The sequence below is a fragment of the Scylla paramamosain genome, chromosome 6, assembly GCF_035594125.1.
Source record: "Scylla paramamosain isolate STU-SP2022 chromosome 6, ASM3559412v1, whole genome shotgun sequence".
Taxonomy (NCBI): domain Eukaryota; kingdom Metazoa; phylum Arthropoda; class Malacostraca; order Decapoda; family Portunidae; genus Scylla; species Scylla paramamosain.
In genome coordinates, this window is record NC_087156.1 from 5,509,880 (window position 1) to 5,524,044 (window position 14,165).

General features: G+C 40.0%; 1 protein-coding gene across 2 annotated transcripts in view; it reads left to right on the forward strand.

Moving 5' to 3' along the window:
- LOC135101252 (sodium/nucleoside cotransporter 2-like) overlaps nt 1–13,985 on the forward strand; it is a 36,708-nt gene extending 22,723 nt beyond the window's left edge. For both annotated transcript variants that reach the window (XM_064004940.1, XM_064004939.1), the window contains 11 exons: nt 1,061–1,165; nt 3,769–3,849; nt 8,548–8,633; nt 8,786–8,939; nt 9,273–9,467; nt 9,743–9,904; nt 10,186–10,439; nt 10,593–10,767; nt 11,841–11,999; nt 12,638–12,818; nt 13,026–13,985. In XM_064004940.1, coding sequence (XP_063861010.1) covers nt 1,061–1,165; nt 3,769–3,849; nt 8,548–8,633; nt 8,786–8,939; nt 9,273–9,467; nt 9,743–9,904; nt 10,186–10,439; nt 10,593–10,767; nt 11,841–11,999; nt 12,638–12,818; nt 13,026–13,087 — 1,614 coding nt within the window. In that variant the 3' untranslated portion in view covers nt 13,088–13,985. The remainder of the gene's footprint in view (nt 1–1,060; nt 1,166–3,768; nt 3,850–8,547; nt 8,634–8,785; nt 8,940–9,272; nt 9,468–9,742; nt 9,905–10,185; nt 10,440–10,592; nt 10,768–11,840; nt 12,000–12,637; nt 12,819–13,025) is intronic.
- The last annotated feature ends 180 nt before the right edge of the window (nt 13,986–14,165 follow it).

Consider the following 14,165-nt stretch of genomic DNA (forward strand, 5'->3'; position numbering starts at 1 on the left):
AGAGAGAGAGAGAGAGAGAGAGAGAGAGAGAGAAACACTCAAGGGACACTAACACGTTTACCTCCGTATATGGCACACCAACGTTCACTTCACCTTTACAGTCGTGATGATGAGTCGCAAACATACCACGCCTTAACCCTTCCACTGCGACAAGCAACAATTCACGCCACTAAAAACAATGCATGAAATCTTTACAAACCCGTAAAAGAAAGGAGATAAAAAAGAATAGATTTTGCAGCTTCTAATCCATATAATGTTTGCAGTGGCTGTAGAACAAGAGGGAATGTATCAGAGTGGTTAGTGAGTGAGTGAGGTGAGGCAAATAATACTGAAAGGGTTAAACTGCACGAAAATGTTGAACCTGCACTGGGGAGGAGCCTTCGCTTTTACTATACTGCACACCTTTCTTCAGATTAGATACTACAATCTATCACACACAGTTTACAGAAAGCAAACAGGTCTGCTGTTGTTTGTTCTTCATTTGTGTTTTTTTGGTGTGCAAACTTAAGTGACCGGAAAAAAAAACAGTACCTATTTGAAACGTTTTTACCTCAGTTCCTGTAATTCCCCTTACTCTTTCGTCTCTCTCGTCAAACCACTAATGTACTTTCGCCTCGTTTGCTTTTCATTTGTGTTCCTTTGCTGTATGAAATGAAGTAACCAGAAAAAATACATATTTGGAACGTTTCAGCCTCAGCTTCTCTAATTCCCCTTACTCATTCGTCTCTCTCGTCAAACCACTTATGTGCCTTTGCCTCGTTTGCTCTTCGTTTGTGTTCCTTTGATGTACTAACTGAAGTAACCGGAAAAAAGACAGTTGTACATATTATTTCAAACGTTTTTTATTTAGTTCTTTCAACTCCCCGTATTCTTTCGTCTCTCATTAAACCACTTACGTAACTTCGCCTTGTTTGCTCTTCATTTGTGTTCCTTTGGTGTATGAAATGAAATAACCGGAAAAAAAACAGTACATATCTGAAACGTTTCAGCTTCAGTTCCGTCAACTCCCCGTGATTTCTCGTCTCTCTGGATGACCACTAATGTCCCTTGGCTTCCACAGGGCAGGGACTTGGGGAAGCTGCTGAAGAAGGTGGTCATCTCCCTGCTGGCTGTGCTCTACGTCATCTACTTCATATCAGTGCTCATCATCCACTCTGACGTTCAGGTAATACTCTCTCTCTCTCTCTCTCTCTCTCTCTCTTCTGGTCCATATTCTGAAACGCTACTGCGCCGCACCTCCGCCCTAGTTGAAATTACACGGGTTTTTAATGCTGTTTTTTTAATGATTCTGGTGAGACATTAACAACATTTCTACATTATTAAGAGGAGAAACAGTCTTGAGAACCCGGGTAAATATCCCTGACCTTTGAAATATAGGGGTGGTGAGAGAGTACAGCGTTTCTGAATACCCCTCTCCCTCCCTCCCTCTCTCTCTCTCTCTCTCTCTCTCTCTCTCTCTCTCTCTCTCTCTCTCTCTCTCTCTCTCTCGTCTCGCGAGTGTTGAGGAAACAGAAGTACTTTATGCTCTAACGTTTCTCCTGCTGCCTTCCTCATCGAGTGTAGAAATGAAACTTTGGGAAATAAAGGAGTGCCTCACTCAGTGTTTCCTCCCAAGGCCACATCCCTTGATATTTTACCACATATTCTCAAAACCTTCCATTGCCTTGTCTCCACTACCATTAACAGGTTCTGCTGGGAGTTATTGTTGAGAGGTGTTTTGAGATTTTAGTGTTAGTTTAACATTGATTTTATAGCATCAAAGGGGAAAAATACTTACGAGAGTCCGACTACTAATCTGCGCGCTTTGATAAATAGTCCTTATGAAAATACAGAGTACTGGCCATTGTGATGAGCGATACTCACATGAAGGTTCTTTCTTTCTTTGGTTTTAGAAAAGTGGGGTGAAGCGAAGTAAGAGTGGGGATAGAAGAAAGATATAGTGAGAAATATTGAAGTATATATAGTAAGAGTTAACAGTGTGTGGGCAGTCCACGTTGCTATTGTTCTCTCACATGAAGGACTTCTCAAGGGTATTTCAGTATGGAGGAGAATTAAACAACAACAACAACAACAACAGCAATTATAATAATAAGCAGAAGATATATATATATCTTCACCCAAAGCCATAGATAGAATAACAAAGAAAACATCACGAATATACTCAAAAGATCATAAAAAGTAGACATGTTGTAAATAAAGAGATAAAAAAAAAAAAAAAACAGAAATAGGAATCATATCTATTTCCTAAACATTTATATAATCGTGCGTCTCTTTCTATCAAGCTTTATGAAATCCATATAATAACACACTGTAACTACTACCAGCATTAGGCACTACTTCCCAAAAACCCTCACGCTGACATTAAGGGAAGCAGCTGTCGTTCTCATTTCCTAACGGGAGCGACGACAGGAAGGAAAGAACAGAAGAGTTCCGAATGACGAATCCTTAACAGGGAGAGCTTTAAGGACACGTTTCAGTGCCCATTACCATACATACATCCGCTCGAGATAGAGATACGGTGGAATTAATGAGTATAAGGGTTATAACAAGGGGGACGTAAGCAAAATTCTTAGGACCAGCAACCAGGATAGAACAAGAAATAACGGGTTCAAGCTTGAAAAAATTTAGGTTAAAAAGAGATAGGAAGGAATTGGTTCTCAAATAGAGTGGTAGATGAATGGAACGGACTCAGTAATCGAGTTGTTAGTGCTGAGTCATTAAGGAGCTTTAAAAGAAAATTAGACAGATTTATGGATGGGGATGATAGGTGGAAATAGGTAGGTATGTTTCATATAGGGACTGCCATGTGCAGGCCTGATGGCTTCTTGCAGCTTCCCTTATTTCTTATGTTCTTATGTTCTTATGTAATGATGAAGGAGGATAGTGATGAGAGTAGGCTAATCGAGTGTATGTAGGCCTTTGAATGACTCTTTCCGGTATTGGTTGTTGTTGCTGTTGTTATTGTTGTTGTTGTTGATGATGATGCTGCTGTTGTCGTCTTTAGTAACAAGAATGAAAATTATGTGATTGATTGCATATTCTATTGAAAAGTCAAGATCGTTTTAATGTCCATGAAATCTCTCTCTCTCTCTCTCTCTCTCTCTCTCTCTCTCTCTCTCTCTCTCTCTCTCTCTCTCTCTCTCTCTCTCTCTCTCTCTCTCTCTCTCTCTCTCTCTCTCTCTCTCTCTCTCTCTCTCTACAGACGCACGAGAGAGAGCTTGGTATTTTGAGCATCTTTTTCAAACTCATAATTGGTTCTGCTCACTAATGTTCACAAGAGGCGCTCATACACACTCGGCCATGCACTAGTTATTCGTATTACACATGGAAAAAAATAATAAATAAATAAATACAATGACTATAAAACTTTCTCCTTGCAAATGACGTAGGAGTTGAATTTGGTTAATGCTACATAATCGATGCGTATTACATTATTCTCGCAAAACGTGGATATCTAATAATTATTGCGGTATTTTCTTCCCCTTTCTTTTTCGCTTATTTTTTTTGATGGAGAAGTCAGTGATCACGATACTTTCTTCCCTCTTTCTTGTTTGCCTTTGTTTTCGAAGATTAATACATTAACTCAGACATTTTCTTAATTTCTTTTCATCTCCATATTTTTGAAGAAGTAATCAGTAATCAGGATAGGTAATTTCTTCTTTCTTGTTCGCCTGTTTAAGTCACAAACAATATGTATTCACATGTTCTGATATATTCCTTTAATGTGGATAATGGCCACCCTTTACTACTGGACTCAATCCCCGACAGGAAGCCAACTACTGGTGTGACGGTGACGGGTTCCTCATCCTCATCACCATCATCTTTGGAACGGGACTCTTCTACTACAAGGTGAGTGCTCCCTGTCCCCCTGAAGCAACCACCCCTAACTCTTCCACTGCTGCTGTATGGTCTTCCTTTATTAACATGACAAGCACCGTCAATAATGGTCACAGGAAGAAAGAAAAAGGGTAGAGGGTTGATTTTATCTTTTTTTCTAAGCCAATGATAGATTTAAGTCACTAGCAAATAAGTAAATGTCTAAAAACTCATATGAGGGTATATTAAAACATTTGCCTGGCCCATCCCTATTCTGTCCACCTCTCTAATGCAAGAGTTAGCCAGTATTCTCATTCATTCATCCTTTTTTTTTTTTTTTTGGTAAACTTTGAAACTCCTTGCTTGATTCTGTACTTCCTCCCTTCTAATGATTTAGACGGAGGTTTCGAGACGGAGGTTTCAAGACACTTATCCTCCAGTTTTCGATTATCCTTGTTGACCTCGCTTTAGAGACTGGCACTCCACTGGGACTTTTTTTTCCAACTTTTTGCTCCCCTTGGCCAGTGGAAGGGTTAATACACCACCCAGCACACGTAACACAATACCTAGCTAACATCAGACTAGACTCTAGAGGAACGGCAGTGCTTTTTATCTTGGCCTTATTAATACCTGGTGGGATCGGCCGCTCTTGCATGCTGTCACCAATGGCCTCCGTCATGTGCATCTTCTCCCTCCAGGCCCAGCTGTCTCATGTCTTTCTCGAATCCACCTCCCCACTTAATCTTTTTGTGTTCCCCTAGTTCTCCCCTTTGTGCTTTTCATAGTAGACCATTAAAAGAAAACGTTCAAGGCAACGACATTTCGAGGGCTAACTATAAGAAACTCTCAATAAACTCTACCTTTGGTACAGTGAAGTACTATATTTTCGATCAGTAGTTTCATGGTTAAAGGTGACTGTTATACGGAGACCTGGACACACAGTCAAAGAGAAAAGTAGCTATTTATAGTCATGGCAATAATTCACCAGCTAAATGAAGACGAAATTAAAACGACTGAAAATAACATGCAGTATAGTAGTTTCAGATTCAAATATCCTAGACCTGGCAGCATATAAAGACACCTGTGCGATACTCAAGGTTATGCATATCGTTTTACAATAAATATTATCTATACTCATAAATGTGTTCTATCTATTATCTATACTCTCTCTCTCTCTCTCTCTCTCTCTCTCTCTCTCTCTCTCTCTCTCTCTCTCTCTCTCTCTCTCTCTCTCTCTCTCTCTCTCTCAGGAACGTTTCTCCTTCCAAGTTTTCTTTAGTTACCTCGGTGAGACTTAAAAAAATATACTATTATCAAACAACTCATTCACTCAAGAACCCTGTAGTGCAGATAGGTGCACACTACTTAACACACTCATAGGAGTTATTAATCCTTGCAGACTATGAATATCGGAGAAAAGCTTTACTCGTTACTATGACTAGTACTGTGCAGCTTGTTCCCTCGTAAATATTATTATCCTTTTATCAAACGTGGTTATTGTACTGATAAAATCAGTGATGCATTGGAATACACGACATCACTTAAAGTTGTACTCATATGGAAAAGTCCAGTCACACCTTTCCAAGGTAACTTGTGAATGAAGGAGACTTATAGAGTGAATCATAAGTAGGCAAACGAGGGCTGGTTGGTGTTCGAGGTACGTGGTGTGCAAGGTGGTTGAGGTCAGACGCTGATTGATTGACACAGAAGCCGCGGAAACGAGGTCATAATGGTGCAGCTGGCAGACAGTGTATGGATGACTGTCTTCAGTGCTAGCTGTCCGGGTATCATGGCCTGTCTACATTATAAGCCAAGGATTTAAGTTCATAATACGACTGCATAAGTTTACCATACGTTCTTTATACGGGATATATTGACCCGCGATATGCAAGATACATCGGTCACCACAGTGAAAGAATATACCTGCATTGTGGCGATTATATGAATCTTGACAACTATAACGATATGCCTCAAATATGCACCAAAAATAACACAAAGGGCAAGACTTCGCCGAATGTCTTACTTGTGAAGGAAGCAATGGAGGACACGAGCGCGGCATTGACGTGGCCATAGCGACGCGGAGTAGTGATGTGAATTGACTTGATACAATGCGAGCGGATGTATTCAGTACCAGCACGTATGTATTGCTGAACACACATTAACCTCAGTGATAAATACGTTGGTACAATAAATTTTGGTTCCATAAAAGTTTTGTTTGTTTACGTTACGTCTTACCGCAACAAACTTTGAGGGCTCGGTGAATGAAAGCAAAAGAATAACATAGAACGTAATATTGACATTATACTCACCTACTTTTTCTTTAGTTCTTCTTCTTCTTCTTTTTCTTCTCCTTGATTTCGACGCGGCTTGAAATATTTTGATAATTGCTTCTTACCAAACGAGTAACTTCACTACTTTGCTTTCACAACTAACCATAGAACTTCACTCTCATTATTCATTATTACTATTATTATTACTCACATTGTACGTATTACATCAATTCATCATTTAAATGTTTGAATCTTTACTAGTAAGTGACTAATAGTTAACATCCTAATTACTTCTAGTCAGCAGCAAGGAAGTAACGAGGCAACGAGAGAACACTGTGTCAGGAATACGAAGCTATCCTCTCCTCTTTTCAACATCTCAAAACACCCGTACTTAATAATTGATCGACTTTAGTATTATAGATTCTTTTCAAAACGCACAAAAGTCAACACTACAGAGGCAAGCGTACACATTACCTCCCTCACCAAAGATTACTAAAAAACTGAAGCTCCCGCCTTGTCTGACCTGTGTTCCTCAGTGATTTCACGGGCGTCTTTTTTACACAGTCCATTTATCCCCGCATTCTCTTGCCTCTTCCAGGAGAACTGGCATCCATTAACACTGCAGGCTCCAAAATAAACATGAATTTAATAACACATGTTTATGAAAATAAGAAAATATCTAGTAAGGTGACGTAATTGGAATCTGCCAAAATGTGTGCTGTGCGAGAGTGGCGAGGAGAGGAGAAAAGCTGTTGACTGTCTTGTAAAGGCGGCCAGCTACATATTTTCCGTGTAACAATTTATTCGCTGTGTTGCATGATCATATATATCACTTGTTCTTGATGTAAAACAGTTTTTCACCTCGTAGTTCACTGGTACTCTGTAGATACAGGCAATGTGTTGGATGGGTGTGGGTGCGGCGCGCTCGATTACTCTCGCCGCGTCCCGCCAAGCCTAGCCGGGGGAAATTATCAAATTTTGGAATTTTGCATGATCTTCCTCATACAGTAGATTGAAATACAGCTGGATATGGTTTGTGTGTATATCGCATGTAAACTCATCATATACCAGATTGAAATACAAGGTTGAGATACAAAAAAATGCGAGATTCTGTTCATTATATTTCCCTGACAGGTTCGCATAGCCTGACCAATGACCATGGCGAGTTGCCGAGTCACCTCCACTCGGCAAACAGCCACACTCACTATTACTGTATGCAAATCAATGAACAATTTATTTTCAGTAAAATTTAACAAGCTTCATTATGCTTCCATTTAATGTAATTAATAACTAATCTCTGAATAATATGAATCAACGGTATTCAGTTTTATCGAATGTACTGTATGTAGGTGGGATGAGAGAAAGAAAAATGCTACTGGTCATTGAGTGGTCAATATACCCTCATTAATGTGTTTTTAAAAGACTGATGGAGAGAGAGAAGCCTACGAACTGTTACCTATATTGTAATAGGAGTCTATTACGTATAGACTACAATACTTACTATTTTGACTGGCGTCACGTTTAAGCGTAACCTTATCGTTACGCTACCCTCCCAGCAAACACTGAAATGTCCAGCCGATAAGGGCAGTGTATGCTGGAGATGAAGAGAGAACATTAAATAAATAAATTAATTAATTAATTAAGAACCCAAAAATACTTGTTCTTTTGGCGTGCGTGTACAAATATGAAATCGTTAAGTTTTACGAGTATGAGTTCAGATTTATAAGAACCAATTGATGTAAAGTCCACCTAGATTTAACTTCATATTATATCTATTGTTCTTCCGTAAATCACAGCCAGTCATATATGAAATCTTAAAACATTAATCGAACTACAAAGCACATCATCATGAATGTTTTATATATATATATATATATATATATATATATATATATATATATATATATATATATATATATATATATATATATATATATATATATATATATATATATATATATATATATATATATATATATATATATATATATATATATATATATATATATATATATATATATAAAGTGTGTGTGTGTGTGTGTGTGTGTGTGTGTGTGTGTGTGTAATCTTTCCCACACGCAAATTAATTTCTTATTAGCACTTGAATCAAACTATACGAGCAGCAAAATGTAACTATATGTATTAAAAAAATCCTAATGCATTCATTATTAGGCTGCATTCTCTATCTACCATTTACATTGAGATCCTCAAAAAAACTGGTCAACATTCCACCATCAACAGGAATGATGGCTAACAATCCCACGAAAGTGAACCAGAATACAACCATATAACTTATCCCTTCTTAACAAGTGTCCTCTTGTATCATAACAGTTACACATCATTGTGTCACATGTGCATTAATGCAATGCGCATGTCAGGCACACGGCCCACCCGGCATCAGTGATCGCTAGGGTGACGTCGTCTGTAAGCTATGCTAACTCATCAAGTCTTTCCTCCTCAGGTGGTGAAGGTGGTGTGGGGCGAGTTCCTCTACCAGCACGTCATCCTGTTCCTGAGCAAGATATTCAACATGGTGTTCCGCTACAGGTGAGAGAGAGAGAGAGAGAGAGAGAGAGAGAGAGAGAGAGAGAGAGAGAGAGAGAGAGAGAGAGAGAGAGAGAGAGAGAGAGAGAGAGAGAGAGAGAGAGAGAGAGAGAGATCACTTGATGACAGGAACTGAAACAGGACATCCCACGCAGGTTTATTTCCTGGGGGAGCTACTTTGTGTTAGTTTTGATCGCGGTGATCTTCGTCATTGTTGACTCCTGGCATGAGCCTCACCGCCTCATCTCACTCTTCGGCATAGTGGTCCTGCTCCTCTTCGGCTTCGTCTTCTCCACCGCTCCCCGCAAGGTCAGTGCTGAGGACCACAGTTCGAAACACTTCGGGCTCCCTTATTTCCAGAGATCACATAAATAATTAGTCAGATTCTCATGGGCGTTTTCTTTCATTGTTGATGCAGAATCCTTATCAAACTGTCATCACAATTATAAAAACAGCCTTGAAAATTCCAGTAAATTCCACTAGAACTTATTAAAAATTACTCGAGATGAGACGCCGAAACATTTCAAAATGCAAACCTGTCCATGATACAAACGTCAGTTATACGTACTACTTTCATACATTAAACAAACAAGTGTGGTGTACGATGCATGCAGATGAGTATTGTGTGCGTGTGTTGCGCAGGTGAGGTGGAGACATGTGGCTTGGGGGATGGCGCTGCAGTTCATCCTTGGCGTGGTGATTCTTCGATGGCCGCTGGGCAGAAGTGTGTTCAGGTGTGCTGGGGACAAGGTGTCGGCCTTCCTCGCCTTCACTGACGAGGGTTCCGGTTTTGTCTTCGGAAAAATCGTGAAGGAGGACCACATTTTTGCTTTCCAGGTAATGATTATGAAGCTCATGAAAATCATCTTGGTGCTGAGACGTTAATAACGATAAACTTTCATTCAACAATAAATTATACTACATATAATGTCAAATGTGCTCTTCCCCAAAAAAAGTAACTAGTTCTCAGTTTGAATCATTACTAACGTAAGCAATATCTCAATTTGGAAATAATCAAAACCTACACTCGAATTCTTAAATAGAAAGCTGATAATAATATACGAAAATATTTTTGTATTATTGCTACATGATAATTTCTTTTCTACTTTCAGGTTCTGTCTGTGATCTTGTTCTTCAGCTTCTGCATCCAGATCCTGTACTACTACGGGGTAATGCAGTGGGTGGTGCTCAAGCTGGGCTGGTTCCTGCAAATCACCATCGGCACCACCGCCTGTGAGAGTGTCAATGCCGCCGCCAACATCTTCCTGGGCCAGGTTGGTAAAACTTTTTAAAGACTGCCATGTCTCTGTCATTCTCCTCTTAGCATTATCCAGTTAACGATGTTACTTTGAAGTTGTATTTACAACACTGGAAGTTAATCATTTGTCTAATAATGTATTGTAGATGTTTTGAAGTAATTATCATCTGAAGAAAGAGTAGTTTAAGGAAAATTGTAGATAGGATGAGGAAATCGTCATCTTTCAGTGGCAGAATGTGTGTGGAACGTCTGGTTATTCAGGAATTGTATATTCGTATTATCTTCACTGATTGACAGACGGAGGCGCCGCTGCTCATCAAACCATACCTTCCTGATATGACCAAGTCTGAGCTGCACGCCGTCATGACAGGAGGGTTCGCCACCATCGCCGGTTCAGTCCTCGCCGCCTACATCTCCTTCAAAGTAGATGCCTCTCATCTCCTGTCTGCGTCAGTCATGAGCGCTCCAGCAGCACTTGCCTTCGCTAAGCTCTTCTATCCTGAGACCAAGCAAACCAAGACCAGCTTCAAGGACATCCGTATTACACAAGGGTAGGTAAAGGAAGTCATTCCCTTACATTTCACTTAAGCACATCAAAAGACACCAAACAGTGCGATGAACTATCTTATACTAAGTCTTCATAAGAACTACAATAGACGGCAACACACTGGCTGATAAATGTCTCTCTGGCTGGGTGTGTACAGAGGCGAGGCTAACTTGCTGCACGCCGCTATGGTGGGAGTCACCAACGCCATCCCGCTCGTGGCAAACATCGCCGCCAACCTTATCGCCTTCTACGCCTTCATCTCCTTCTGCAGTAGCATTTTGAACTGGGGCTGCACCCTGGTAGGCGTTGGGAAGGACGTGTGTACACTCGAGGTCAGTTGATGCAAAGCTATTGGAGCGAAATCTTTGTTAGTTTGATGATGAAAAAATTAAATTTCCACCTACGTACACTGGGCTACTCAGTACACGATGTATTTGACTTACGACCAACGCACTATTCGACAAAAGATATATATATATATATATATATATATATATATATATATATATATATATATATATATATATATATATATATATATATATATATATATATATATATATATATATATATATAATTTCTTTTATTACTACGGCTAACGTGACATACGACCTACTCATCACTTGGATGATTATAGATTTAAAAGAGAAAAAAATTTTGTGCCTTGTAGGGTAAAAGGCATTGTTTCTACTTACTTTAGTGCTTTTTTAAAATGACTTTCTTATTCTATGAGTTTTTGCTTACAACGGCGATTTTGGAACGGATTACGGTCGTGAGCCAAGTACACCAGTCTGTTTCTTTTTTATTTTCTTATTTTCTACATGTTTGTCTTTTTACCGCTTGTTTTGGTTGTTTAACTGATATATGTAAGCTGAAAGTTTATAGCAACATAGTATCATCTTTTAAGGCGATACCAGTGATAGGAACTATAAATATATGTAGAGGAAGGTATAGAGGCACATTATTTGCACCATTCCTTTACTTTCGGTTACGTTTCTGGAGAACACAATCCCGTCTTCAGAGCCGTCTAACTAAAACAGGTTAAAAACCATTAAAATAGTACACTAAAACACTTCCCTTGAGGAGTGGCAGGGAGCGAGTGACCTCCTGTAAACCACCTAGTGTTCTGTGGTATTTCAATGTTTAACCTGTTCATTGTTTTTTAACCTGTTTTGCTGAGTCTGAAGACGGGATTGAATTTTCCCAAAACGTAACCGAAAGTAAAGGAACGCTGCAAGTACTGTGCGCCTACGCTTTCCTCTGCAACATAAGACAATCCTTTCACACACACACACACACACACACATCGGCGGCAACGGGGCAAAAATTATATTTCATTGCCATCATGTGTTGTACTTGAGCCCACCACGATAACATTTTAGGTTCAGCATACGAATATTTTCAGAGCGTTTTCGGCTGGATCTTCATGCCGCTGGCGTGGGTAATGGGCGTGGAGTGGTCGCAGTGTGGCCTGGTGGGTGAACTGATTGGCCTCAAGACCATCGTGAACGAATTCGTCGCCTATTCCAAGTTGAGAGATATGAAGGAAGCCGGTCTGCTCACGGTGAGTGCAGAGAGAGAGAAACAGAGAGATAGAGAGACAGAGACAGAGAGAGATACAGAGAGAGAGATAGAAAGAGGAACAGAGAGAGATAAAGAGAGAGAGAGAGAGAGAGAGAAAGAGAGATAGAAAGAGGAACAGAGAGAGAGAGAGAGAGAGAGAGAGAGAGAGAGAGAGAGAGAGAGAGAGAGAGAGAGAGAGAGCGTTTGTGTGTGTGTGTCTGTGTGTGTGTGCATGTATTTATTTTCTTTTTATTTACATACTTATTTCATTTTTGTTAATATTAATATTGAGAAAAATATTCCCTTCAAAAGTGTGTACTTCGTGTTTTATGATGACTTGGTTGTCTCTTGGGCAACGGCTCTGCATGACCGCAGCGCGCAGCTGAACAATGACCGCTGTCACCGTGGCAGCAGCAAGGTCGGGGTCATGAGATGCATTTACTTGCACACTACGTGTAACCAACGTACCACCAAAACTTGCGTTTCTTCTTCACGCTTAATTTTGCCATCTCACTTAGAGTTGCTACAACTTTGAAAATTTTATCATGAAAGCAAAACAAAATTTTCTTCAAGTAATTTGACGCGAATTAAATGTGAATAATTTTCATGCACTTAACTAAACTGTTATTTGTCTTCCAGAAACGCGCGGAGATCATTGCCACGTACGCACTGTGCGGTTTCAGCAACATCAGCTCCATTGGCATTAACTTGGGAGGCTTCGGGGCCATGGCACCCTCGAGGCGCGCTGACCTGGCCAAGGTGGTGGTGCGGGCCATGATCGCCGGCAGCTGTGCCTGCTTCCTCACTGCCTGTATTGCTGGTACGTCATTTGATTGATATATCACACTATTTATATTGGTCCATAATCAAAATGGAGATCTGCGTGTGAGAAACTTAACTAAAATATTTAATTTTTTTCTTTGAAGCAAAGTATGGATATATTTTGTAATTAAGGCTTTTCACTTCTAGTGAAGTAAGTCAGTACAGATTGAGTACTTGTGTGTACTAAGAGCACCTTCCATTGCAGGCACGCTGGTGAGAGACGACTTTGTCACTGTCACCTCTAATGCTACACTTAATGCTATCTAGACGCCGCTGCACTGCATACTCCACACTGAAAACAAATACTCGCTAAGCCAAACCCACTCATGGATCACATTCACCGCCCATTCACCTCAGTCTTCACCGCACTACACTCTCTGACTCATTTCTCTATCGCATAATCTATATATAGTTAAAGATCTGCCCGGTTGTGTGCCTACATTTCCACAAACATTTACGCATTCATTTTATTGTTGATATTGTGATTTTGTATATGCATATATTGAATACTGGAGATTGTTTAACATCTTGTACATATTTTAGTAAGCAACAGTCTTGCATTAAAAACATATTACAGAATACAACAACCACTGAAAGCACGTTTTTATAACGTAAATGTCTGTTTGCCACTCGAAATGCGCCTAGCCAGCCCCTGCCTGGAGGCTGCTGGCAAGTGGCGGCTGGGGAGTGGTACGCGGCGGTTAGGGTAGAGCAAATACCAACATGGTGACGGGCGTACACAGACCGGCACATTCATGTTAAGTACAAATATATAATCTCCATGAGCAAACATGTATATACTCACCTTTTTTTTCCGGTGGTTGAGTGGAGAGGAACACTGTTACATAATTCGTGATAAGTATTCTGCATTTTGGTGCTGGTGCAGTGATAATTCTGAACCTTGCCAGGAGAGCGAACCCGCCAGCCCTGCAGCGCCATGACACACATTAAGAAGTCATGGAACTGGCGACGCACTGCTCCAGGAACTGTTTCATCAAAATATGTGGTGCTAATATTTTTCACCTTTTATTCAGCATATTGTAAATATATATGTAAATATAGTCGTAGGTTTTAGAATTTATTAGATGGTGTTAATATTACATAAATGTATAATCATATTTTGTATATCAAGGAAATATTTATAAATAAAGTCTTCTTTCATTTATCATGGCGAATTATTGTTTAGAGTTTTAGACTGACGGAAGTGGTGAGGAGCTTCCCTTTAGGTCAGTTTCCCCAGCACGTGGCCACCGAGTGTGCGATATTTTCTTCTCCCAGGACATTTTCCTCTCCGGACATCCATTTTCCTCTGGACATTTTTCCCTCTGAAACATTTCCCCCTCCA